The 24,648-nt window shown below is 41.3% G+C and overlaps 1 protein-coding gene across 3 annotated transcripts in view; it reads left to right on the plus strand.

The window, feature by feature from the left end:
• The window catches only part of MTA1 (metastasis associated 1), a 70,347-nt gene that overhangs the window by 30,402 nt on the left and 15,297 nt on the right, over positions 1–24,648 (plus strand). For all 3 annotated transcript variants that reach the window (XM_042819025.1, XM_042819026.1, XM_042819027.1), the window contains exons 8-17: positions 1,226–1,325; positions 2,682–2,870; positions 3,941–4,015; positions 10,856–10,914; positions 16,296–16,411; positions 17,212–17,363; positions 18,932–19,121; positions 19,513–19,602; positions 20,200–20,352; positions 21,509–21,544. In XM_042819025.1, the coding sequence (XP_042674959.1) occupies positions 1,226–1,325; positions 2,682–2,870; positions 3,941–4,015; positions 10,856–10,914; positions 16,296–16,411; positions 17,212–17,363; positions 18,932–19,121; positions 19,513–19,602; positions 20,200–20,352; positions 21,509–21,544 (1,160 nt within the window). The remainder of the gene's footprint in view (positions 1–1,225; positions 1,326–2,681; positions 2,871–3,940; positions 4,016–10,855; positions 10,915–16,295; positions 16,412–17,211; positions 17,364–18,931; positions 19,122–19,512; positions 19,603–20,199; positions 20,353–21,508; positions 21,545–24,648) is intronic.

The raw sequence follows: 24,648 nt of genomic DNA on the forward strand, positions 1-24,648 counted from the left end.
GTTATGAAGCTGCTTCTAGCAGTTGTGGCCATTTTCTGCTGGTTTGCTGGTAGAGCCACGTGAGGCTGCCTGCTGGAAAACGTTCCCGAAAAGATCAGTATAACGATTGCTTCTACCCAGAATCAGCAAAGTGATCCAGTTTCTAATTAGGTACCACCAAAAAAAAAAAACAAAAAAAACCCAAAAAAAAACAAAAAAAAAACCCACCAAAAACTATCAGTTCTGCAAGCAGGGGAGTTGTGAAGCAGGGACAAGCATGAGTGAGTAGGAGGCTCGGGAGAGGGTGAAGTCTGAATGCACCAAAGCCTTGCGGGGGTGGCTTTGGCTTTTGACCAAAATCAGATATTTGATGGATTACTGCCTAAGTATTTACCTTTTTTTCTTCTATGCACTCAGCTAGTCAACTAGTCTGGGGAAGTGAACAGAGTGAGGGGGTGCTGGGGGGGGATTGATTTTTTTGTTGTTGTAATTTCTCAGAGTTCAGCTCCAGTTCACTGTGCAGGAGTGTTCCCAACTGTGTGCTGCAACAAGCAGCCAGGGGAGTGGGAATTACTGGAACCAGTATTCCTTTTGTAGTGTTCTCTAGCTCGTTTCTTTAGGGGTAAAAAGAGGAGCCTGGGAATTGTGGCCTTGTAAACAGGAGTGGCTGTCATTGGGCAGTATTTGAGAACTGCTGTCCTTTTACACAGTCTACTTATACTTTGAATACTCTTTTTATATATAAATGTTACAGTACACACAATAAATACACATTTACAATGTTAGACTATGTCATACTTTTTCTGCAGCTTTGGAAAATGATTGTTGCTGCATTCTTTTTTTCCTGTCATATCTTGGCATCTATCGACGTACCTTTGGACAACGCAGTGCCGCTCAGGCTGCCGTTCATAAAGGTCACTTGTGATCACTCTCTTTTAAATCTTAATTCAAAAATTTGTGTTGAGAGACAAAGGATGAGATGGTTCAAAACTGCCCATTTGGGATCTTGGAGTCCTCCACTGTTTTCCTGCCTAAGCCTGTTTGGTCATATAAAGTGAACACAGTCGAGCATTCGTAATAACAAACCACATCTGAAGAGAATGGTTCCTGGCTCAGAAGTAGTGCCAAGACATGTAATCTTGTTACTGAGAAGTGGAGTCTGCTGATCTCAAAAAATGTTGGTTGGGTGTTGATATTTACGCTTGCTTTGCACGCAGAGTTAATGTGCCGTTGTTGTTTCTTTCAGGTCTGTTGGTACGTTTGCCCGAGCACTAGACTGCAGTAGTTCTGTCAGACAGCCAAGTTTGCACATGAGTGCTGCAGCAGCCTCTAGGGACATCACACTGGTAAGGTTTATAAGTGGGCCTTCAGTTATTGAGAGATGTAAGATAATTCACCTTCTCAATATAACAGTTGGCAAAAGGAAAGGGCCAGATGGACTGTAATTGTGGCCTGCTGTGAACCAGATCCTGTCTTTGTAAAGGAGCCCTTTATTTACATTGAAGTAAATTTTTCTGGCTTTGTGCCTCCTTGCGATCCATTGGGTAGCTCAGACCTTTTATTTCTTGAATGTTTTGACCATGCTTCACAGCCCATCTCTTACATAGGCTTAGTGAATAATGGTCTTAAAAAGAATCCACGTGCTTGTCTGCAATGTCGAAATGCCAAAATACCACTTAACACTTCCCCAGCTGCCACTGCCATCCGTGGGCAAAATTGTCTAGAGGGGAAGAGTTTGTGGTCAGATAAGAAATTTCAGTTGATGGAGTTTTCTTTGAGCTTCGCTTTAAAGCTCCAAAGGAGTGGTGATTCTGTGAATATTTTGTAATTGTAAAGGATACTTAATAGAGAGGAATGGGAAAACTGAAATTTCTATGCTAGAAAGAGTTGAGAAGAAGTGTGAATAACACTTACAAAGGCTCCAGAGTGCTGTTATCAAAATCTCACCTCATAACTGGTATAATATGAAATCATTTGTAGAACAAACTCTAGCATAAAACACTGTAGGTTGATGAGGCACGTGCTCAAAGCTCTGATAATGGAAGACAAATAGCATCCTGATTAAAACAACAGAAATAAAGCCAAGCTTTCATTTAAAATACCAATTCCTCACTCTCAGTGTGTTCTCCCCTCTTATAAATATCAAGTCACCATCAGTTGTAGCTCAGCTTTCTCATGAATAATTGCTCACTCTCAGGATAATTCTTCCTACTCAACTATTATATGCGACTTAAATCCTTTTTGGAGTTTGTGACATTTGGGGCAAATGTGTGTGTGCTTAAATATTTGTTTTTATATGCAATTTGTGAGGATTATTTGACAAAAGAAGTGCATGGCTAAGTTAATTAGAAAATATATCCCCAGTCCTCTATCTTCATCTGGTGAGTGGGGCTCTATCCCCTGCATTTTCTTAACAGTAGTGCTGCAGTGGTGGTGCTGGGGATTAGATAAAGTAGGAATTACTCATATGCAGATGCTCACATTCCAAAAATCCTACTATTTTTTAGTGAACATAAGACTTGTACACTGAAAATTATCTTGAATCTGGGGTTGGAGCAAGTATTTACTGACTTGGTGCAGATGTAGTACACTGTATCCACAGATACCACTGCATGGTTTCTGTTACTGCGGTTAAATTGCTAAGTGTTTTTCCTGCTGGATGCTTGTTCTAACCTTTATTTCTCTCTTTTACAACTGTGTAGTTTCATGCTATGGACACTTTGCACAAAAATGTCTATGACATTTCCAAGGCGATCTCTGCGCTTGTGCCACAAGGTGGGCCAGTCCTGTGCAGAGATGAGATGGAGGAGTGGTCTGCTTCAGAGGCAAACCTCTTTGAGGAAGCACTAGAAAAATATGGAAAAGATTTCACTGACATTCAGCAAGATTTTGTAAGTATATGAAGTGGGAGCCTGCATGATGAGGCTGATTCTGATCGGAGAACAGAGCTGATTTATTGCTTGTCTGCACTGAGTTGTTTTTCTTCATCTTGAAGAAGAGGGCTTTGAACTGGTGCATGTCTTGCAGTAAACCAGGGAAGACAGACCTCATGCTGAAGACAGCCTGCTGTACAGTCAGAATTTCAAATCACTGATGATTGATTTTTCCTCCAGAGATGTTAATTTAAAATAGTCTGCTTGACTACAACAGAGTGGATACAGGAAAGCCTTGCTGCTGTAGAGTAATTTGTTTGAAAGAGTACTGAGCCTGGAACATGGCAACGTAGTCACTTTTATATTATCTCAATAAAGGATCCTCTGAAAGTTCGAAAAAGGAATCTTGGGCATCCGTGGGAAGTGTCCTGTAGTTTGGCCAGATCTCCTCCATAGGTATTCAGCCAGCACATTGAATGGAGCACTGTAGGAGAGCCAAGTTGCAGTGTATCACTGTTCGACTCCTCAGAACAAAACAAGTAGTGTCAGTGTTGCTTGTCCTGTGCTCTAATCTTTCAGATGAAGGGACTTGGAAGCTGCACAACACTCTATAGTCCTGCTGAAAGCCTCTTGCTTTTCACGCAGAGAACAGAGCTGGCATGGCATGTTTCTGTTAGTAGTTATCATTTTACTTTTTTTTTAAGGACCCACTCCATAGAAGTTTTGCAAAACAGAGCTGTAAGACTGTCATCATGATTCCTAAGCTTGAGTCTTTGCTGCTCAAAGCAGCAAAACTGTCTCAGCCAGTGGACTGTCTTCCATGTTGACTCTGAATGGTTTGCTATGAAGCCAATGCAGCATGAAGATTTACCTATAATCTGCTTCTATACTGAAAGCACTATTTTTTGAAAGGTCCTGTTTAAAGTGGGTGCCTCTGATGTCTTTAGTTAACGTCTGAATCTCTTATCTTTTTTGCTAGCAGTGTTAGTAATTGCAAACTCTGTTACAAACTGTCTGCCAGAGGAATTCTGTGAATTTTGGTGAGGTTGCATCCAGCAATGACTGTTGCTTTTCCTTTCTGTCCCTAGCTCCCATGGAAATCCTTAACAAGCATAATAGAGTATTACTATATGTGGAAAACTACAGACAGATACGTTCAGCAGGTAAGAAAGTCAGAATCACCTCTTTCATTACAAGAGAAGCTGCTTTACTTGCCACTGGAGCCAAACATTGCCGCTTTACTCTTCTTTGTGGAGTTCAAGCTTTCCACTAAGTGGATTCTGTAATCACCCAAAGTGCTAATCCTCTATCACTCATCAGCCATCCTGTAGACATGTGAAAGTTCCAAGCCAATTAAAGTAGCAGAGAACATTTAAAAATGTCAAAGCCACATGTTTACATCTGTTTTGGAATGAAATAGCTAGAGGAAGTATATGCAGTTAATCTCTGCCTGTGTAACCAAGTTCAAGGTCAGCAGTAACTTCAGTTTGGGGTTTTTATGGAGGCAGTTGTTCATGTACCACAACTGTCATTATTCCCCTCCACTGCCTGCCCGTGACTTTGATTGCAGCTGCACGGGATCTCCTTCACATAAGGAGTGCAGGGTGTTTGGAAAGCTTTGGTGGCTCAAATTCCCAGACTCCTAATACTTGAGAATCAACCTGGGTTGCTGTTTACAGTCATTTTTTTCTCCTCGTTTAAATACAAAGGCTGCTTGGTACATTATGTAATGAAAGCATGATGCAAGAAGTATGTGAAAAGTTGTAGAATAACAATGGCTGAAAAGCACTTAGAATATTTAATAGGAAAACTAATTAAAAGGGAGAAATGCATAACGAATTGGTAATTATCAGTGTAATGTTTAAGCACCTATTTAAAGCATTAGAAAAAGTGTAGTTACGGAATCATCCCACCTTAACTTGCTTTGTTACACGTTCAGCCTAGGATAAAGGCTGGGTGCTTGGGACATTGACCAGTATTTGGCATGTGCTAGATTTGGCTGTCAAGATCTGCAGTGCAGGTTTTTTTTTTTGCCATTCTCTTTGTGATTGGAACATTTCAAGTTATGGAGGGTTCCTCAGGCAAATCAAAACCCTCTTTGAATAAGTTCTGTATTGCAGGGGGTTTTTTTGTTTAATATATTAAACAGAGTTAATGCTTGCATCCTCATTCTGATATTTTTCTGAATTCATTCCTTGATTGAAACTTTTCTTTCCTATTAAGGAAAGCACAATAGGAAAGTGAGACCATCAAGGAAGCTTGTGCAGTGCTGAAAAAATGTGCCAAAGTAGTAGTTGCATTCTTCTGCTAGTTCCAATTTCTTGAGCTTTCCTATTACAAAGACAAAATTGCAGAGGGGATACTTGCATGAAAGAGTTTGATTATTTGCTCTTGCAGCAATAAAATAGTAGTTAAAGAAGCACTGCAGTTTCTTGTATTGTTTTGCTGCATTCTTCTGCAGTGAGTTTTCTATCGTGGTTGTGCTGTTGTACCTCACGTGTGCTGCCCAGCAAAGTACAGGGAGTGGGATTTGGGGAAAACTTCCAATTAGAGGCTGTGCACTTAGGAGACAACGTGAGTATAAGGTGAGCAGGTAGAAACTGCAGAGCCACGAGATACACATCCATTATGTTTGATCTGAGCTGAAGACCTCGTCTCAAATTCCCAGACTGTACAAGCAAATAATATAATAAACATTTATAAAAAGCCTGGGAGAGCTGTCTGTGTATAACCACAAATAAAGCATAGGAAGTTTTCTTTGGAATAATGGTGCATTGCATTTGATATGTTCAAATTCTTTCACGGTGCACAACTCTCAACATCTTTTTTTTTTTCCCAGTGTTTTGTCTGTGTTAGTTCTTTCCTTAGTCTAACAGCACAGAATGGTGCTGGGCTTTATAGCACTTCTGTACCTGAGGTACCAAAAATGTGCTACATAAGGGTATGGCCATTGTGTATTCTGAGTTGTTTCACTTTTACTTGGCCTCTTTTTAAGGGGGTGATTAATTTATCTTTCAAGTCTGTGTGTTATTTCCCCACTCACAACTGCTAACTTGCTCATTCTTGTAGATGCCATTCTTGTAGATTCTTCCATTCTTAGAAGCATTAATTTAAGCTGTCTGTTTTTGAGAGTTGCACAACTTTGTTGGGAAGCCTTTGTCACATGTAGACTGCCTGCTTTGAAAACCAGTTACTGAGAAGTGTTTGCTTTCTTCTGTATTTCCTTTGAGAATTTCTTGGATCAAGAAAGAACTCTGTCATGTCCCTGAAGAAAAATCTTATCTGTGCCATGAAGGAAGCTGAATTTTGAGTGGACTTGAGCAGAAAAACTTTTCTCAGGACTGAACAATAAGTAAAGCACAGAGCCCTGTGCAAGCTTGGAACTAGAGCTCCTATAGTCAGAATATTCGGGAAATAAGTAACACAAGATGCTACTGACTGAAGTGCTAGCATGCAAAATGCTTGTGTGGAGGGGAAGGAAAGGGCTGCTTGGTACACCTAGGATGGGAAGGCTTAAAAGCACTTCCTTGCCTTGAGAATAGGCTGATGCGATTGAAAAGGACACAAAAGGACTTGTTTCAGAGCATGGATTTCCTGGATTACACACTGATTTATATTTGTTTTGAGCTACGTTTTTGCTTTTGGTAGGTATTGGCATAATTAAAGTTCAGTCACTTGAAGTGGAGATCCAGCTCTCCAAGAACAGATCTGCTAGAAGGAATGTCAATGGGCTGCCAAAATTCTGCACATTGTTCTGTCGGAGGAACCTTTTTGGAGATGGCCTGAAGAAATGCAGTGTCCCATGACTCCTATGAATGGGTTTTTTTGTTGTTCTTTTTTTTTTTTTTTTTTTTTGAGTCAGATTTCACATAAATTGATTCAGAAGCAGCAAAATATCATATATCCATTTATTGGTTTAAAAAGGTTTGAACTGACATCCACTTTCCTGTGGACTACTTTCAAGAGCAGTCTGAAAGCTCTTTAAGAGTTGTGCGGTGTTTGGGCATGACTGTTACCATTCAAAGTGCAAGTCAAGTTCTTAAGTAGTTGTGTGTTCCAGGATGATGTTCTTGTTTGTTTGTTTGAAGATCTTTTAATGCTGTTTTGTGTATCATGAGGGGAAGTCCTGTAAACTTCCAAGTGTAACACTATCCAGCTTTCTGAGAGTGAAAGACTTAAGTCTTTACTGAGTTTTCATTTGTGATTGAGGAACATGAAACTTCAAGAGGGAGCTCAAACATTACAAATTCCTGCTCTCTTTTTATTGTGTAGAAGCGCTATTAAAGTGCTGCAGAGATTATGTAGGAGAAAAAGACTGGTTTCAAGGTATGTGGAGCTGGAAAAGCAAAAATGTAAAGGAGGAGATGGAGAACATGAAAGTGCCAGTAAATTTGACAACGTGAGGCAGGGGGAGCTCTGGTAGGTCTTGATGCAGATAGATAACATCTTTACTGAGGAAAACTAATCTTTGTACCTAGGCAAGAGTTCTGAGTGACATCCTAATGTACTGGCACTCATGAAGTACTGTGTGCTAGCAAAGTAGAAATATCATCAGAGAAATGCTTTTCCACATACGTAGGACATGCTGTCCCCAAACACCTCCTATTAATCCTGCGGTATCCTGGAACTGGAGTAGTTTTGGCAAGCAATTAACAGAGGCTGGAGGTATTGTACATCAGTGCTGGAGGAGCCCTGGCAGCTGGAAGCACTTCTGCCAAATGCATCATGTCCTAATTACCTCCCCGTGCCTCCCAGCAGCACTGGTGTGCTCAGGGTTTGAGGGGAAAGATGCAAAACTCGGATTCTCCTGCATCCAGAAGGCACAGGCTAGAGAATATTCTTCCCCAGGGTGAACTAAAAGGGGCTCAATATTTGAGATGCCCCCATACTGCCTGCTAACCCAACTCTTGCACTGTGGACCTTGAAATATCCTCTGCAGTCCTGGATTTTTTCTGTTACTTTCTCTTTATGAACACTCACTCTTTAGAAAATGGCTCACAAACATTTGTTTGCTGTAATGCATCACATTTTAAGACTTTTCAAGCTTAGGGGGTAGAATGAAAGATGTTAAGTCTGGGCTGTAAAAAGGACAGGCATTTGCACTGAATCATATACGGTATTTTAATGTACTTCTAATTCCTTAGTCCTAGGGGAGATTAAAAAGAAAAAAGTATGTAATATCTTCCTTTAGTAAGGAAAATGTGATGAGGATGTGCTTAAGATAGATAGAGATACAAGATCTCGTTTGTGTCAAGTCTCTGGAAGAAGTTACAAACAGGATTCTTTTGGAAGGGGAACGTTAAGGCACAAATCCATTCCTAACAGGCAAAGGAACCCAAAAGCACTTCTCTATGGGGAGAGCATTCTTGTACTTTCTGCTGTCAGAAAGTATCAGAGGCTCCTGAAGTCTACACTATTGGTCATCCACAGCTACAAACCGTGCAGAACCAACCTCTCCATATCCAGCTCATTGTAGGGCTTCTGGAAGCCTTCAGGTGTCCTGGTATGCTAGACTGTAGTAAAGGCATGTGCTATATGAAATGTTCGGCCTTGATCTCAAGGCAGCTGAGGGTATTGCTGGGCCCAGGTGACCTGCTGGTAGCTCAGAGCTTGCACCGTGGTCATCATTCACATATCAAATCTGGTGTTACCATTCATCATCCCTTCCCTAAAATGTTGCTTAACAGGCTAAATTAACTATGTCTCCAAGGCAAATGACTTTAGATTGCAAATAGCAAAATAATTCTGCTGTTGGTAATGCTTTGTGCTTGCACGAAGCTTTTCCATTCATAGATTTCCAAAACTGTCACAACATAATGACTCTAGCTAGTGCCCTTGGGAGCTTTAATCAGGAATACTGCAGTTTCCCGTTCCCTCCCCTTCAATTTCCAGTAGAAATCTAGTGGAAATTTAAAAATCAGAACAAACGAGTTCTGTACCAGTGAAAGTTCCCTGAATTTCCTGCTTTGCCCTCAAGGAAATGTGATTCTTGTACAAAGTTCATCAAGCAGTAATGGAAGTGTTTATCAACATTTGATGTTAGGCTGCCTTGACATCTTCGTTCTCTGGTTTTTAAGATGGGTTGACTTTTATTTGCTGGAAAAGGGAATTCTCTCAGAGCCCAGAGAGATCTGGTGAGGGACTGTCAGGCTGTCAAATGGAGAACATGCTTCAGGCTGCCCCTCTGATCAAAGCAAGCTTTGTGCTTACTGGAAGCTTTTACTTAATTGTTTTTACACGTGACCATCACGTCCCTATAAAAAGAATTTATATATTCCCATGTGCCACTTTTTTTTTTCTTTTCAGTTCTATTACATTTTCTTGTGCTTCTTATTTCTATGCAGATGCTGACGTCTGCTTTACAGTTATTATTTTCCGAGACTGTGCCTTGAGGCTGTTCATTTAAAAAAAAATAGTAAACAAATTGAATTAATCTGTTTGTCTAGAATATGAGTGAAGCTCCTAGCAAACACTGCCCTGCTGGTTTGTCTGGAAAGCATTCTCAGGTCTTTATGCAGACTGCTGTTACTGGCTTGGGTGTTGAATAGAATGGGCCTTCAGTAGGGGATTGGGGTAGAAGCCTCCAGAGGTTCCTTTCATAGAAGCATAGAATGACTTGGAAGGGACCTCAAGGATCATCAAGCTCCAACCCCTCTGCCCCATGCAGGGCTACCAACTTCCACATTGAATACTAGACCAGGCTGCCCAGGGCCCCATCCAACCTGGCCTTGAACACCTCCAAGGACAGCGCATCTTTCACCCTAAGTTTATTTGGTTTATGTAAGGAGAGCATTTTACTATTTAATGAATGTGAAGGTTTGAGTTTTGAAAGGAGTTCCTGGCCAGTTAGCAAAGCTCCTGCTTGTTGTCTTCCTGTGCCTTGTTGTTTCTTGTGCCATATGCTTTGTTCAAAGCAAGGAGCAGTGCCATTTTGAAGGCATTTATCATCCACTTCCCATTGAAAGGATCCTGTAATCCACCTCCTCCAGAATCATGGATGGAATGGCTGTTGTTCTTTTTTTTTTTTTTTTTTTTTTTTTTTTTAATCAAAAAAAGGATGTATAAAGAAACAAACTTCTTAGTGTGCTTCCCCATGCTCTGAAAGGCTATTTGTTTTGTCTGTGTTTTTCCTGGAATGTATCTTAGTTATGCTCCTTAGCATCTTTTGGGAAATACGGTTTTGACCAGGAGCCACTTGTTTGGTGTAGTTAAACTCTTTTCTTTAACCCCTTTGATGTTCTCTGCTACCTGACTGCAAACATTCGTGCCTGGAGTTTGTTTCCTTTTTGTCTCCAAGGGGGTCTGTCATGTAGTACCTTTTTACAGAAAGCTTTTTGCCTTTAGGAATTGAAGCAGATGGGTTGCCCATGGCTGATATTTAGTGTGAAGTGATTACATACCATCATTACCCAGCAGTTTTCTTAGTTCTGTGTCAGTTCTTAGTTAAGCTGGTAGCCTTTAAAAGAAAATCTCAGCTGTGAGTAAGTTTTCAATCAGTTAAAATAAGAAAAATAAATAAGAGGACCATCAACAGAGTCTTTCCTTCGAACTCAAGTTCTTTCACCTGTTGAGGAAATATGATGGAGTAGATGTTTTGCTAGGCCTGCTCCCATCCAGTTGGTGTGTATTACCAAGGAGGGCTGACATGTCACATCTATCTCTGCAGGGGAAGAGAGAGCAATGTGGAAGGAACAGTGTAGGAGTTTGTATTGGAGCGAATAGGAAAGGAAAAATTGTCCTTAGTCCTTTGAGGTCTTTCTTTTTTTATTTTTATTTTTTCAAAATGCTGCGTGCATAGGCAATTAATGCCCACAGTTGTTTCAATGTATGTTTTCCTCTTTGAAAAGGACTTTGTAGTAGCTGCTCAGTGAAAGGAACGCTTACTTGTTTGTTAATAAGTGCTTGTGTTTTTACAGGTGCATTGTATGACTCCAGGTAAAATAGCCCTTCTTTTCTTTTTGTTTCCCTAACCTTCTTTCTGATGTTTTTTTTTCTTTTCAAAGAAACGATTGAAAGCAGCAGAAGCAGAAAGCAAGCTAAAACAAGTGTATATACCCAACTAGTAAGTATCTTTATTGTTTTGTTCTATTTTATTTCATTGTGTCTGGGTCGTAGTTTCCATGGCCTGTCAGTGTTATATATTAGCTTTAATTATATAATGAGAGCCACAGTCGAACAATGTCAGAGAATTACTAAATTAGGTTACCAATATAACGAGCCTTCTGCTGACGCTTAAATAGGCTTGAGTTTCTTTTTATTTTAGCTGAGTTAATGCTAAACACCCAGATGCTAATAAACAACTCGGAGCCCTGTGGAAGAGAAGATGATAGCTGTAGTATTTCAAAGCTGGCGAGGATAAAGCAGCGCTGCTCCCAGCGTGCCTCTGCTGCTGCTCTGAGCGTGCAGAGGGCTGAGCTGCTCCCACGAGCCGACCTCCTGCTTCAGGAGCACAGAGTGTTTCCTCCACGGGTAGCTGAGGGCTTTCCCTGCGGGGCTTTCCTGGTTACGTTGCTCTGCTGTCACGTTGCTCCTTTTGCTCGTATCACGTGCTTCCTGAAGCAACCGTTGCTTGTCTTCTGACTTCTGTATTGACTGTGCTGCTGGGGACTTGCTAGCAGGTCCATACTGTTATGCACAAACAACAATAACAAATAACAATAGTAATTAATTGCGTAATCCTAATGCATCTGTTTTCCTTAGTTATTGTTAATATCTCCCGTGTGAATTTACCAAAGTATAGATGTCGTGTTCACAGTGAAGGCAGACAGAGTTCTTGTCATGCCATTTTTCAGCAGTATTGCCTTTTTCTGGAGGGTGTTGCTGTGCTGGGACAGTGGACATCAAATTAGATGTGAACTCAAAATGGATTAAGCTTGGAAAGCAAAAGCCAGTGTAATTTGGACTGCAAATGCAAAAGGTTATTGCAGATGAGAGGTTGGTAGTCTTGTGTTGATGTTCGATTATAGTGTGTGTAGCAGGGCTTTGTTTCTGAAAGGTTACAGTGCTTATTTGATAATGACTGTCTGGAGTGATATCTTGTCCCTTAGCCCTTAATCTCAGCAAGATAATTCCTGTTGCTATCTAGAAAATGCAATTAAATCAGCAACTTACCTCTCTGCTTCAGGACAAGCCTGTCTCTGGTGTTTATTTCCAGTCACAGATGACTTTTATCAGTGTTGTTCCTAAACTTACATGTTAACTGACGAAATGGATTACAAATTTGGCTTCTCCTTCATTATCCTTATGTATGTATCAGGAAGAGTATCAGTTGTGTACATGACGATCCCACCTGAAAGCTTCTGCTTGATTTTTTTTTTCCCTATTAATACCTGCAAACGTGGCAGCAATTTATTTCTAAAATTTTACATTATTTCTACTCAAGTTTCATTGCAAAATCTGGCATATGATGAATATATTGCATCTGCATTGCCTTTTGCCCTAGAAGATTATATTCTTAGTTTTTAAAAGCAATGCACAGTGTAAGGATCTAGATATCAACATTATTGATTTGTCCTTATCGTGTTACTGAGCCCATTCCTGTTTCAAGGCTTGAACCATAACGATCTGCTTGTCACCTCCATAATAAATTACTGGATGTAGCCCTGTCACAAGACCTGTGCAGAAACACATCAGCTGATTGAGTGAAACCTTTTCCAGCAATAAGCGGAATAAAATTGTTTGCAAGTAGAGGCCCAGAAGGATATCATTTGTCTCTGGCTTACTTCCAAATGGTCGGACTTTCATTTCTTCCTGCAATGTTAATAGAAAAATCTAGAGCAAAGGGAAGCAAAATAGCAAGAAAAATAATGGAAGCAGCCTTCAAGAGTGATTTGTCATCCTACATGTATATTTGACATTGAAAGATAAGGGCTCTAAGTGAAGCTTTGTAGTTAATATTTTTTAACGTAGGAGTGTACTACAAATTTATGATATGAGGAACTGAAGCATGGAGAGACTGCATGCTTTGTGCAGAGTCGTTCATGTGATTGATGTGAGGTTCTCCAGTCCTCGGGCAACATCCTGGGTGTTGGACATCAGTTTCTGTGCTCCTCCCAAGAAGAGCCCCAGTATTGGGCAGAGATCTGTAGTTGATGTGACTGAACCCAGTGCTTGTGCGTGGCTTTGTGAGGCATCTCTAGGGCTGTGTCAGTGGGAGTGGTATTAAATAAAGCAGTAGCAGAATCTGAATGTACAGGGAGATTCCATATTCTTGTTCTTTTCATCTTGCCAGTGTGATGGTAGGATTTGCAGAGCGTTCTTCTTCCACTCTCAGTCATTCTTCTTCTGTGCATTCTTCTTCTGACTTCTGTAGCCAAACTTCTTAAGCCTTTGTGAGAGTCATATTCTGGTTTTACAAGTCTTATGGGCATCTTATGTACTTGTTACTTGCTTCTGTACGATGACAGTCAGCTTGTTGAGCTGGTGCTTGTGGGGATTAGAACATCTGCAAATCATGAAGGCTAAGGCTTGCAATGTTTGGCAGCTTTTCTCTTTTGCCTTAATCCAAACGATATCAGCAAGGGAACAGCAAGGGGAGAATGAAGTGCTCAAAACACTTAGGGTCTCCAGTCTCTAAAATGTATATCTGTAATGTAATATCTGTAGATGTAAAATATTGCACATAGAATGCATTGATTTATCTCGGAATCTTGAAGCACTTCCACGAGCTGTAAATACTACCTCACAAACATCGTAAAATAGGGGAATAATATTTCCCCCTGCCTCTTTTTTAATTTAAGCTAATGGGGGAATTGGAGGATTAGGTCAAAGCTTTCAGTGATTACAAAGGGAGACTGCTTGGCAAGCTGAAGATAATTCCTTTATCTGTTTCTTTATCATCTTCTGCCTGAGGTGCAGGACTTTTCTCTTTTCCTTTTTAATGATGCAGAGATCCATTGCAGCATGGGAAACTTGGAGATGTAATGCTGTTCTAGTTAAGAGTGACCTTCAACACTTAGAAAACGAAAGGCTTTTTTCCACAAAAAGCAGATATTTACAGAAACCCAGGGGCTGTAATGAGAGCTCACCTCTCTTGTATGGAAAAGGAATCCAAACCCTTGAATTAGATGCCTAAAGGTATATGGAGTAAATGTTCCCTACAAAGGATTAGAAACTGATCTTGTTTCTTATTTTTGAGCCTCTATTTCTTAATTATTCTCTTGCATCTAGCACCCTTTCCTTAGTCACTGAATCATTTACTGACAGCATTAAGTTTGTTACTTTTAACTGCTAAAATTTTGTGCCTGTGCTGTTCTGCATGGCTCAGGGCTACCTTTTGTCTGATGGTTGCCTTCTGCCTGCACACGCTTTCTGATCTCCATCTCTTCAGATTACATTGATCTGCATAACACAGCCCTGCAACCTGTGCTGTGCCCTCCTAACAGTGCTTCATTGCAGCTGAAATCCATCTAGGAGGCTTCCACTCTTGGTTTAAGAGACAGAAATGATAGTTCACCACCCAATCAGTATTCTCACTACCTCCTTTGCATTTTTCACTTCAGCTTCATTAATTGCTTAATGATTCATTGAGTTATTCATCTGATTCTCTTGTTAATAGCCGGAGCAGGGTTTGGTGATATCAAACAAGTTTAATTAACAAATCATCAACAATCAAGAACCCTTTGCTTCTCATCTGCTGGAAACAGTTGCCCTGATGTTGTTGTCACATGCTGTGAAGTTGAAGCTCAGCTCTGTGGCAGGGCGCTTTCTGGTGCTTGTTACAGCTACGTTGGCTGCAGACTTCCAGAACCCCAACATGTTTGCACTCCTTACCAAATGCATGCGTGGTTTGTGGAGGTCATTCATTGCAGAACCTGCTGTGCCACTACAGAAATGGGCCTTTACTGAGCCTCACCAGATGCTTTCAAGTGAAAAGGAAGACAACCTCTACTGGCTTACAGGGTGGTGTAAGCTTTCTGGTAGAGTTTGTGCTGGAGCTGCAAGGGTCAGTTAACTTCAGAATTTGGTGACTTGGAAATTCTTTGCTTTCTGGAGTCACTGCTGAGGTGATGAAACCACCACTGATGCTACACTAGAAAGAACTAGTTCAAACTTTTTTCACCAATGATGCTCTTGAAACACCAGGCTGAGTGAAAAGCACTAATATTCTGTGTCATTTAGATCTGCCCATCTGATGTGTAAGAACGTGTGTTTTCAGAAAGCTGTCTTATAGAGCTCATTTTAAGACATTTCTCCTTGAATATGTGGGTTCCAAAACACTGATTTATTAGGTGAAAACCAAAATATGTCCACTCCCTTCATTTTTCAGGCAAGAAGTGGGTGAGATGTAATTGGCATTAGAATTTGGGCTTGCATCCAGAGGCCTGCCCCATAGGCTGTATGCTTTTTGTTGCTTCTATAGGCTGAGCCCCTTACAGCAGTTTTTGGAGTCCTTGTGGTTTTTGTAAGCCCTCTGTATGCTTCTCCAGACCTTCTTATGTGACTCGTCCCATCTTCCTCCACTTCCCCAAAGTCTGTCTCTGAAATATTGATTCTCCATGCTTCTTGTTCTGCCCCCTTCCCCCCCACCCCCCATGCCAAGGTTCTTTTGAATGTCTCCTTTTCTCTCCCTGACAGCTTCCAAAGAGATTCTGTACTCCTCCATTTGCTCTCCATGCCAGGGTTTTGCTTGCCCTTCCATTTTCAGCTCCTGCCAGCAACTTTTTATTTTCCTGAGTCAACATCTTTAGCAGTATATAGGGATGAGCAGAGATGATTCAGATGTTGTTATATCAGAATGTATTGACAGATGTTAATGGATTTCTTGCTCAAAGGATATTAAATATTGGGACTTTTTGCATTCAGAAGAAGCCAAAATGCTTACTGGGAGGAGTGCAGATTATAGATTAAGTCTTGTAAGAAGGTTTATATTCCTTAATGTCTCTGTGTGTTACATCCAAAGATTTAATTTAAAGTATTGAATGTTCTCCTGCAAATTGTGGCAACATTATGCAAACCTTTGCAGTAAGACAATGTGAAAATATGTGTGTGACAGTTATTTCTAGGGTTATCTTAGCCTCAATAAGGCAAAGGTTGGTCTTTCTCTGCCTATCTCTCCTTCTCCATCCCCAGTGCTGCATCTTAGAGACTTACATAAAATATCTTCACATGGAGAACAGGGAGAGATCTGTAGATAAGGTCTCTTTGCCAGCTGGATCAGAATGTCTGGGACTGTAATCAGGTTTCCTGCCTTCCCTGGTTGTTTGTAGCTTTTATGTGGTTTGAGTCTCTTAAAGATGGCATCTAACTAATGTCATATGGTCATTAGAGAGAGTGTGTTTGTGAATGTTGGATTGCTGGTAAGTACAACTCCTCTATTGAAAGCAACGTGAGGAAACTTAAATCTTCCATTTCCAACATTTTCAGCCATGGTTTTTCTTAAGTCGCACAGGAAATTACATGCCTTGATTAATGTTTGTCCTCCTTTTTGCTTTGTGTTTTAAGTAACAAGCCAAACCCCAACCAGATCAATGTAAATAATGTCAAACCAGGAGTGGTAAATGGTACTGGAGTACAGGCACAGAACGCGGCAGCAGGACGGGCCTGTGAAAGCTGTTATAGTAAGTGACATGCAAATATGGCACTCGTGCATAGGCAGTAAGTGCTGTGCTGTAAGCAGTAAAGAAAAAGCTGTGTGGTGTGGGTGTGGGTGGCAAAGAAGGCTTTGGAATGGCGGGGGGACCAAATTTGACATAGCAGCACTTGAGCAAAGTGTTTTTTGAAGTCATTGGTTTTACGTTGTTAAGCACAGTTATAAAGTGCACAAAGGTGAGTTAGTAAATGTCCTACATAATTGTGGGTAGCTATTGAGCAGAGATTTCAGTCACCAAGCTGTGAACTTGATGAGTTCTTATATTTTTTTAGTGCGTTTCAAAACATGGAATGTCTCTGTATTTGATCTGCTGCCTGGTACTAATCTACTGAGTTCTAATGCTCGTCCTCCTGTACAGAGAGCCTTTGGATGCTGTGGCATAGGACTGTGGCATAGGAGTCAAGTCACAGACTTGCCTTATGTTCTTCTATTGTAAAATTAATGTATGGGGAGTTCACAAAATGAGAGTCTTTCATCCTTCCCTGCAGAAATTGTTGTCGACCAGTATTGGAAAATTCAGTTTCGTTGGCAGGAATTTTTCCCATCCTGCTATGTGTTTCTTCTGTTTGTGTTTTAACAGGGTTTTGTGTGTAATTTCAGTGAAATAACAACATTGGTGATGACTGTAAAGCCAATATGAGGTTTTTAAGGTCTTTTTGCACTGTCTTTATGATGTGGGCTTTCTTTTGTAATGGTTCTAAAGAAAATAAGCTCTGAAAAGCGCTCCCGTTTAAGGACATATATAATTTCCACCTTTGTTATCTCTAGCCACACAGTCTTACCAGTGGTATTCTTGGGGTCCCCCTAACATGCAGTGTCGCCTCTGTGCATCCTGTTGGACGTACTGGAAGAAATACGGTGGCTTGAAAATGCCAACTCGGTTAGATGGAGAGAGACCAGGACCAAACCGCAATAATTTGGTAGGTAGCAGCACAACAGACCGCTTGATGATCTTGTCTGGGAAGCTTGGTGCCATGATTTCTAACTAATCATTCCCTGTTCTTAAACATACAACTACAAAAAGAATGCCTTCAGCCCCCGCTGTAGTCCTTGGGCCTGGTATTTCATGACTTGCAGAAGCTGGCACGTTAACTTCAGCTGTATGTCACTTGTTGCCAAGTACTGCCGCAAGGAGAAAAAACACCAGGTGACTTGTCTAGCAAACCAGCTATCAAATGCACGGCACAACCTCATGGCAAGAACTGGGATACCAGCCCATGTTTCTGAGAGTCCATTTCCATGATTTTTGTCATAGAAGGATAAGGACTGATTTTGCATAAAGGCATTTGTTATTTCCTGAAAATCATTCCCTTTCCCAAGGCGTTTTCAGAATTAGATATCCCAGATAGCTAGTAGCTTTTTAGAGATTCCCTATCTTGTTTTTCTGCTTCCTCCTGTTTTGCTAATTACCCTCCTTTCTTTTGTATAGTCTTTGGGTAAGCGTTTGTAGCTTCTCTTTGCCTGTGGCATTTAGTCAAAGTAAGCTCAAAGCATCGTAAGTTGAGTTGATTGGAAGGAGCATCTGCATCCCTGCAGTGGCTATGGAGAGCAGAATAGTGCACACTGCATTCTGTTCTTTGATTCTTTCTTTTCTGTCTGCTAGTTGTGCTCTCGCTGCTTTCTTGTTCTGCTTCTCTCCTTTTTTCTCTCTGTTTTCCGAGCTTCTGATTACCATCTGAAGTGACTGAGATGCAGAGATAACCACCAGCTTTCATCAGCCCTGTAGCTCTTGTTAGTTAAAACATATGTTAACAGTGTGAGAGGGAAAAACCTTGTTCTTTTCAACCTGGCATATATAACCACAGGCAGGTTAGCAAGGAGATACTGCTTCAATTATTTGATTGGCTTGCTTTGTTGCTTTTCATGAAAAAGATACTGTTTTTGCTCTCTGTTGTATATAAATGTCATTCTGTGTTATTTTTTATTACGCATAGTGAACTCTGGAAATTGATTCATTGAGTTCAGAGTAGAAATTAAAACAAAATCCTGCAACTCTGAGAGAAAAATGTTCTCTCGTGCCCTGAATTTGCTTTGGGAAGTAAGCTTGTGATGCAGATTGGCCATACAGCTACTTTCGATTTTCCTTTTCTCCCTACAATGCTTTGTTGTAAAGAATTTGCATTATGAATCCAGAGCAACTCTAAGCACCCCATGTTTGAGAGTCTTTTCATAAACTCTGTAAGCACTAAATCATATGATAGCATCCAGCAACTTTTTCAGGACTGGCTTTTGGACCCCCCTGTTAAAATTTGGGACAGCCTAGAAGTCAATAAATCCCCGTGGAGAGAAAATGTTTACCTCCATAAACCTCCTTTGAAATATTTTGGAAAAAAATAACAAACGTTGATGGTAAGATTTGGGCAATGGTACATAGCTGTGCTGAACATAGTTTTGTCTGTAATGCTGTTTCTTCTCGTGTGATACGATATTCGTTATGTTATTCTTTCCGCTTTTTAAGGGTCTCTAATAATTATTTCTTTCCTTTTAGAGTCCTCATGGTGTGCCAGTGCGAAACAGTGGAAGCCCCAAGTTTGCTATGAAGACACGACAAGCTTTTTATCTCCATACAACAAAACTGACAAGAATTGCCAGACGTTTATGTCGAGATATCTTACGCCCCTGGCATGCTGCAAGACATCCCTATCTGCCTATTAACAGCGCAGCAATCAAAGCAGAATGTGAGTGGTGATGCAGCTGGGCACCTGCTTGCAAAGGGCAAAGGGGTTCTCTGGGATTCCTTTGCTATCGAGTTGCAATTCCTGATACAGCAATTCCTGCAGTTAGTCCTCCCACAAAATCTGGCTCTACTTGTAGAGTGCTCTATCTGATGGCAGGCTAGACAAATAACTTTAAAAATTCATGAGGTTGTGTTTGTTTTAAAATATTCTTGTTTGCTGTTACCTTTGGCATTCTCCTGTATTTGCATCTTGCTGCTGAGACGTGCATGCATGCAACCTAAAAGTGCTTGTTTTGATTGGAAAGCTCTCTCAGAACACCTGAGTTATTCACGTAGCTCTGCTACAGTACCTTAATCTCTTTACCCTCTAATTCTTTCTCTTTGTTTTACAGGCACAGCACGTTTACCAGAGGCATCTGAAAACCCATTGCTATTAAAGCAAGTGGTTCGAAAGCCTTTAGAAGCAGTACTCCGGTATTTAGGTATTAAAACAAACCAACAACAAAAACCAAAGAAGCAAAGAGCCCTACAAGCTAATTCTGCTGTTTGTTTTTCCATTTTGTTCTGGATTTAGATGCTTGTTCTGGGTTTAAAAACAAACAAACAACAACAAAAGATGAGAAGGTTCCCATGAACTTGTCCTTTTTCCTTTTCCTGTTTAATTTGACAGACCTGGTTGCTCAGCAGCCCACTGGGAGCTTGCTAAGCTCTATTTAGAAAAATAGCTTTTAGAAAAAAGCTCTATTTAGAGCTCTTCTTAAGCGAGGCAGAGGGAAATAGTGCTGTTTGCTGTATTCTCTGATGCACGCATGGACAGGTTACCCTCTGCTAATGCAGGCATGGATGTAATGTTTTGGGAACAACTGGTCAGTCTGTTCTTCCTATTTTCAAGCTGTCTGGAGGCAGCACAACAAAAAATGATTTATGTAAACAGCAATCTTCAGTCAGGATTACTGGTGGAGGTAACTTTTGTGTAAGGGAAGATGTATTTGGTCACCTTGAAAGTTTGCGGGTTGCTTCCAGCTCTGTAACTTCAGTATCTTCGTTAATACAAGTAACTCCTTGCTGTTTCACAACAGAATCTCATCCATGTCCTCCGAAACCAGACCCTGCAAAGAGCTTATCCAGTTCTCTCAACAATCTGACTCCTGCTAAGTTTACACCTGTCATTAATAATGGGTCCCCAACTATCCTGGGAAAAAGAAGTTATGAACAACACAATGGAATGGATGGTAAATATTTTTCTGCTGTGTGTCCATTGCGTTCATAGGCTCCTTATTCTGTCCTTTTGGTGTGCAGGGGTATTAAGATTATAGGCATAAGTTCAGGTTTTTCTTCTTAGGGTTGTATTTTCTTTTCCTTTTGTAGAAGTTGCATCTTCCATTTCTACTTTTGGCTATGGCACATGGTGCGTGCTGCCTGGGTAGTGCGTACACATAGGGTTACCTACCATGTTAGTGGAACTCTGCCTAGCTTTACCAACCTGGCAAGTGTGACAGGGGGAAACTTCTCTTTTTATTTTATTTCATTTTTTTATTTTTTTGTAATGAGTAGTATGAAGAAAGCCTTAATAGCCATATCCAGTGTTATTTCCTTTTACTCGCGAGGTTTGCAGGTTTTTGATTTGTAGGTAGTAGCTGTGTGTTTCCCAGGTGACTCTGTAATGTATGGATCACCTGGGTTTCAGAAAAGCTCCAGAGGCTGTGTGCCATTGTGAGAGGCAGGCTGCTGCTTAGGCAGGGCAGGCACAAGTGCCAGACTTGGTGTGCCACAGACCTGCTCCTGCCTTGCACTTCTGTTGGCACTGAGAACCTCTGATCAGTGGAGGCTGGGCTTCGTCTCCCCAAGAGTAAAAGGCAAAGGGAAGCTGTTTGAAGTAGGAGGCAGACACAAGATATTCTGGCATGGAATGCAGGGCTCCTTTCTGAAGAGCTGCTGTTGCCTTAGATTGCTGGGAAGAGAAGGTGCAGTCTTTTCCTCGGATGATGATAAAGGGGCCTATTGAATTCAAGTGATCTTAAGTGAAAAGATGGAGGGGTAGCTCTCCTTAAAAAGGGAGTGGAACTTCAGCTTTATAGTGGCTCTGAGCAGGGAGGGAGATCTCTGTTGTCTGCCCAGAAGTGAGCACAAGTTAAGTTAACAGATTTTTCCTTGGAGAGAAAAAAATTATTTCCTGCTGTGTTATTCCTATAGACTTAACCTGTCAAAATAGACTAAAATTGCAGAAAAGTTTCGATAGAGCTGATAGAGCTCTCTTTTTTTTTTCCTTTTATTTTTAACTTCATATGATTACTGTCTGTGTTTTAACATTAAGAACTTATAAAACTGCTGTTGTTCAGGTTGCTGATGTGATATTTTTCTCTTTTCTGTTCACTTGTGCTCTATCAGGCAACATGAAGAAGCGCCTGTTGATGCCTAGCAGGGGTAAGACCTTGAAGCTGCGCTCAGCTTATGCTAGGACAGTGACTTTTAGTTTCATCTGCTGGCTTATCTGTGCTTTGTGGCTAATGATGCTGTGTGTACATTCTGTGTTGATGTCTGTGTTCCTTGGGTAACCATTTCCACCTGTGGTTATGCTGCTCACCTTCCAAGCTTTCCACATGCAGATAAGAAATCATACACAACCGTACTGAAGTCATGAACTGATGAATAATCTCTTCACTTTGACAGTTTTTAGCAGTTTTATGGAACTACTGAAAGCTGTGATGGTTAGTTTGAAACTAGCTATTGTTTCACTGTTTGACTTCTAAGAAATTGAAGTTTCTTACATCCTGAACTGCTTTAAATTCACATTGACCGAAAGAAACAGAAGATGGTATTTGCACCAGGTCCTAGGCTCAAGCCTCTGTCTTTTCTGTTGTTGAGTGGACAGTCTCACCAAGGTGAAGCTGTCTGCATGTCTTTTACTTGCAGAAGAAATTACAACTTTTTTTTTTTTTTTTTTTTTTTTTCTCATTTCTGTGGGGGAAAAAAACCCAAACCAACCTGTTTTGACTAAAGAACAGTCCTGAAGGCTTTTGTTTGGGATGATGCAGAAGAGATGCATGTGATGTTGTTTGTCTACGTTCAAGCAAACAGTCAATTTGGAATAGCTGGGATCTACAACGTGAGACAGGCAAACACAAAAACTTAGGTTTAGGCATTAAGTGACCTGCACTGCATGCCCTGATGTTAAGCTTTGTCTGTAATGGCTGAGATAGCAGATGACTGTTACCAGTGTATGTGTGCATGCGTGCAGAAGTGCATGTGGAGAATACAGCAAGGTTGAGGACAGTGATCTTTGTACTGTCTTGCTGTCCTTGGGATACTTTGATACTTTCTTCCTGAGTTTTTAATGTGCTTCTCAGTTTTGAAAAAAATAATAGCACTCTTCCATCTCAGTCTGGCTTCCTCAGAAGCTTGTGCAGTTAGGAGGGAGAGAACTAAGGAGTAACTTGAAATGTCCACAGCTCCTTGTGGCCATTTCTGCTGCTCCTTGTTAAATGTCCTCATCAGGAAGGCGAGAGCCAAGTTGCTTAGCAGACACCACACTCCTGAAGGATGGAGGTGTTGAGGCTCAAAGAGCTGAAGAAGAGCTCACCCCTTCCCTCACACTGTTCCTGTGGAAAGTGCTGGATTTCATACCCAGAGAACATTTGCTCGTTGTAAGCAGAGCACAGTTTTAGGGAAGCACTTGCCCAGGCTGCTTAGAATATGTGTTGCTCTGAAGCATACATGAAGTTGTGCAGGGGCCATCTCTCAAGTGCTTGCTGCTGTCAGTTCCCAACCTGCCACCAAAAGGCTTGGAGCACCATTTGTTCACGTTACTGCCAGGTAACGGAGTGTGATTCGGATCCATGCTGTTTACCTGCCGGAGTAACGAGTGTTAATGGGATGTTGTGAGCAGTTCAGCTGAGGCTTATTGGTTGGGATTAGTTGTGAATAGATAACATTTACCACCCTGCAATTTCCACACGTGTGTTGCTGGAAGCTTTGCTGAGGTGGAGCAGAAGAACCACCTGCAAAGAAACAAGTCTTAAAGAACTTGTACTGAGATCTGGTGGGCACAAGGAATTGGGTGGTGAGAGTTTGGTTGAGCCAGTTGTGGTGTGGAGCCAGTTTGTGTAGGTGCTGCTCAGTGTTAGTGCCCAGGTGCCCTGCACAGGAGCTGGCTAGCTGTGCTGGCATGAGCAACAGCTGCGTAATACCTGTTGTCTGTGCTGTGCCACAATGGGGAATGTGGTGTGAGACATCCCCTTGGTTCTGAATGGAGTCACACTACCTTGTTGGTTTGGGGTCTGCTTGTTCAGATGGAGGGGAGGAGGTCAGAAGAGAGACAAAGTATGACTTGGAAGCATTGTGGAAAGAGTGAAAGGCACTGAGAGCGAAGCAACCAGAATTTAGGAGCCAACAAGTTAGGACTGTGTAGAAGGATTTGAAATGGACTCATCTATCCAGAAGTGCCTGACTTTGGGATTATAACAGTCCTAAAACATGAGGAAAAAATTAATGAGAGTAAAGATGAATTATTGTAATCGTTCAGATTCTTGTTTGTAAACATAGATGTACTGGGTAGCTCCTACAGACACTACAGGAAGGGTGTTCTGAGTGTTTCCTTCTTCCACAGCACAGTGGCGTACTGGCTGGTTTAGGTCATTTTACATAGGAATGTACTGCAAAGAAAAACTGAAGGGAGAGGCTGACAGACGCTTTGTCTACTTCTGTTGAAACAGTTTCCAAGGAGATAATAACTTACTGCAGTGTTACATGGATTATCCAGTCTGTTTTCTGTTGGCACGCTGTGCTGGTGGCATCTGGAAGATACCTCATGGCAATCTCTGAATTCTAATGGCAAACAACTGGTATGGTGGGCTTCAGCTGAAGTCTCTTTGCTGAAAACTGGTGATAAAAGCCTTTTGGTGCTCGGCTGTTCCTTCCAAACTCGTGGGGGATGTTGTCTGTGCTGTAAGGAGTGATGGGTTGCGAAGCTGGCGGTGTGTGATGGGTCAGTATGACTTTCCTGGTGGCCAGCTCCTACCTAAAGCAGTATGGAATCGAGAGGTTGCTTTGCTTTCTTTTTTGGAATTCAGTCCTCAGAAAAGCCTAATTAATGAAGTGCTGTGAATATTCTGCTATAAATGGGAACTAGTTCCTAACTGGCTGGCTGTAGCGAAGTGGTGACTGAAAGGGGAAAGGCTAGGGGCAGAAGATCACCTCATCTGTGCAGCTCGAGCTCCCTGTGAAGAGAAGTAGTAGTGGGAGCAAAGGAGATGCTGGGAAATGGGAATCTTGGTGGGGAGAGATCAAGGATGAAAAGGAAAGGAGGCTGCCGTCACAGAGCAGCAGCCTGAACTAGTGTAACTAGCTATGGAAACATTGGAAATTGCTGAAATGTTAAGATGTTAAATGTTAATGTGAGAGATTTTTGCTTGAAAATGTTGATCTTTCTCTAGCTACTCCAGCTGAATATCTTTTAGCTATCCTTGTTCTCAAACTTCCCTGTTTAACCCTCTGCAGCCAAACTTTTCCAAGCTTCAGATGTGATTTGT

Source organism: Centrocercus urophasianus, unplaced genomic scaffold (genome assembly GCF_019232065.1).
Source record: "Centrocercus urophasianus isolate 14NV4802_14NV808 unplaced genomic scaffold, USGS_Curo_1.0 seq_18, whole genome shotgun sequence".
NCBI lineage: Eukaryota > Metazoa > Chordata > Aves > Galliformes > Phasianidae > Centrocercus > Centrocercus urophasianus.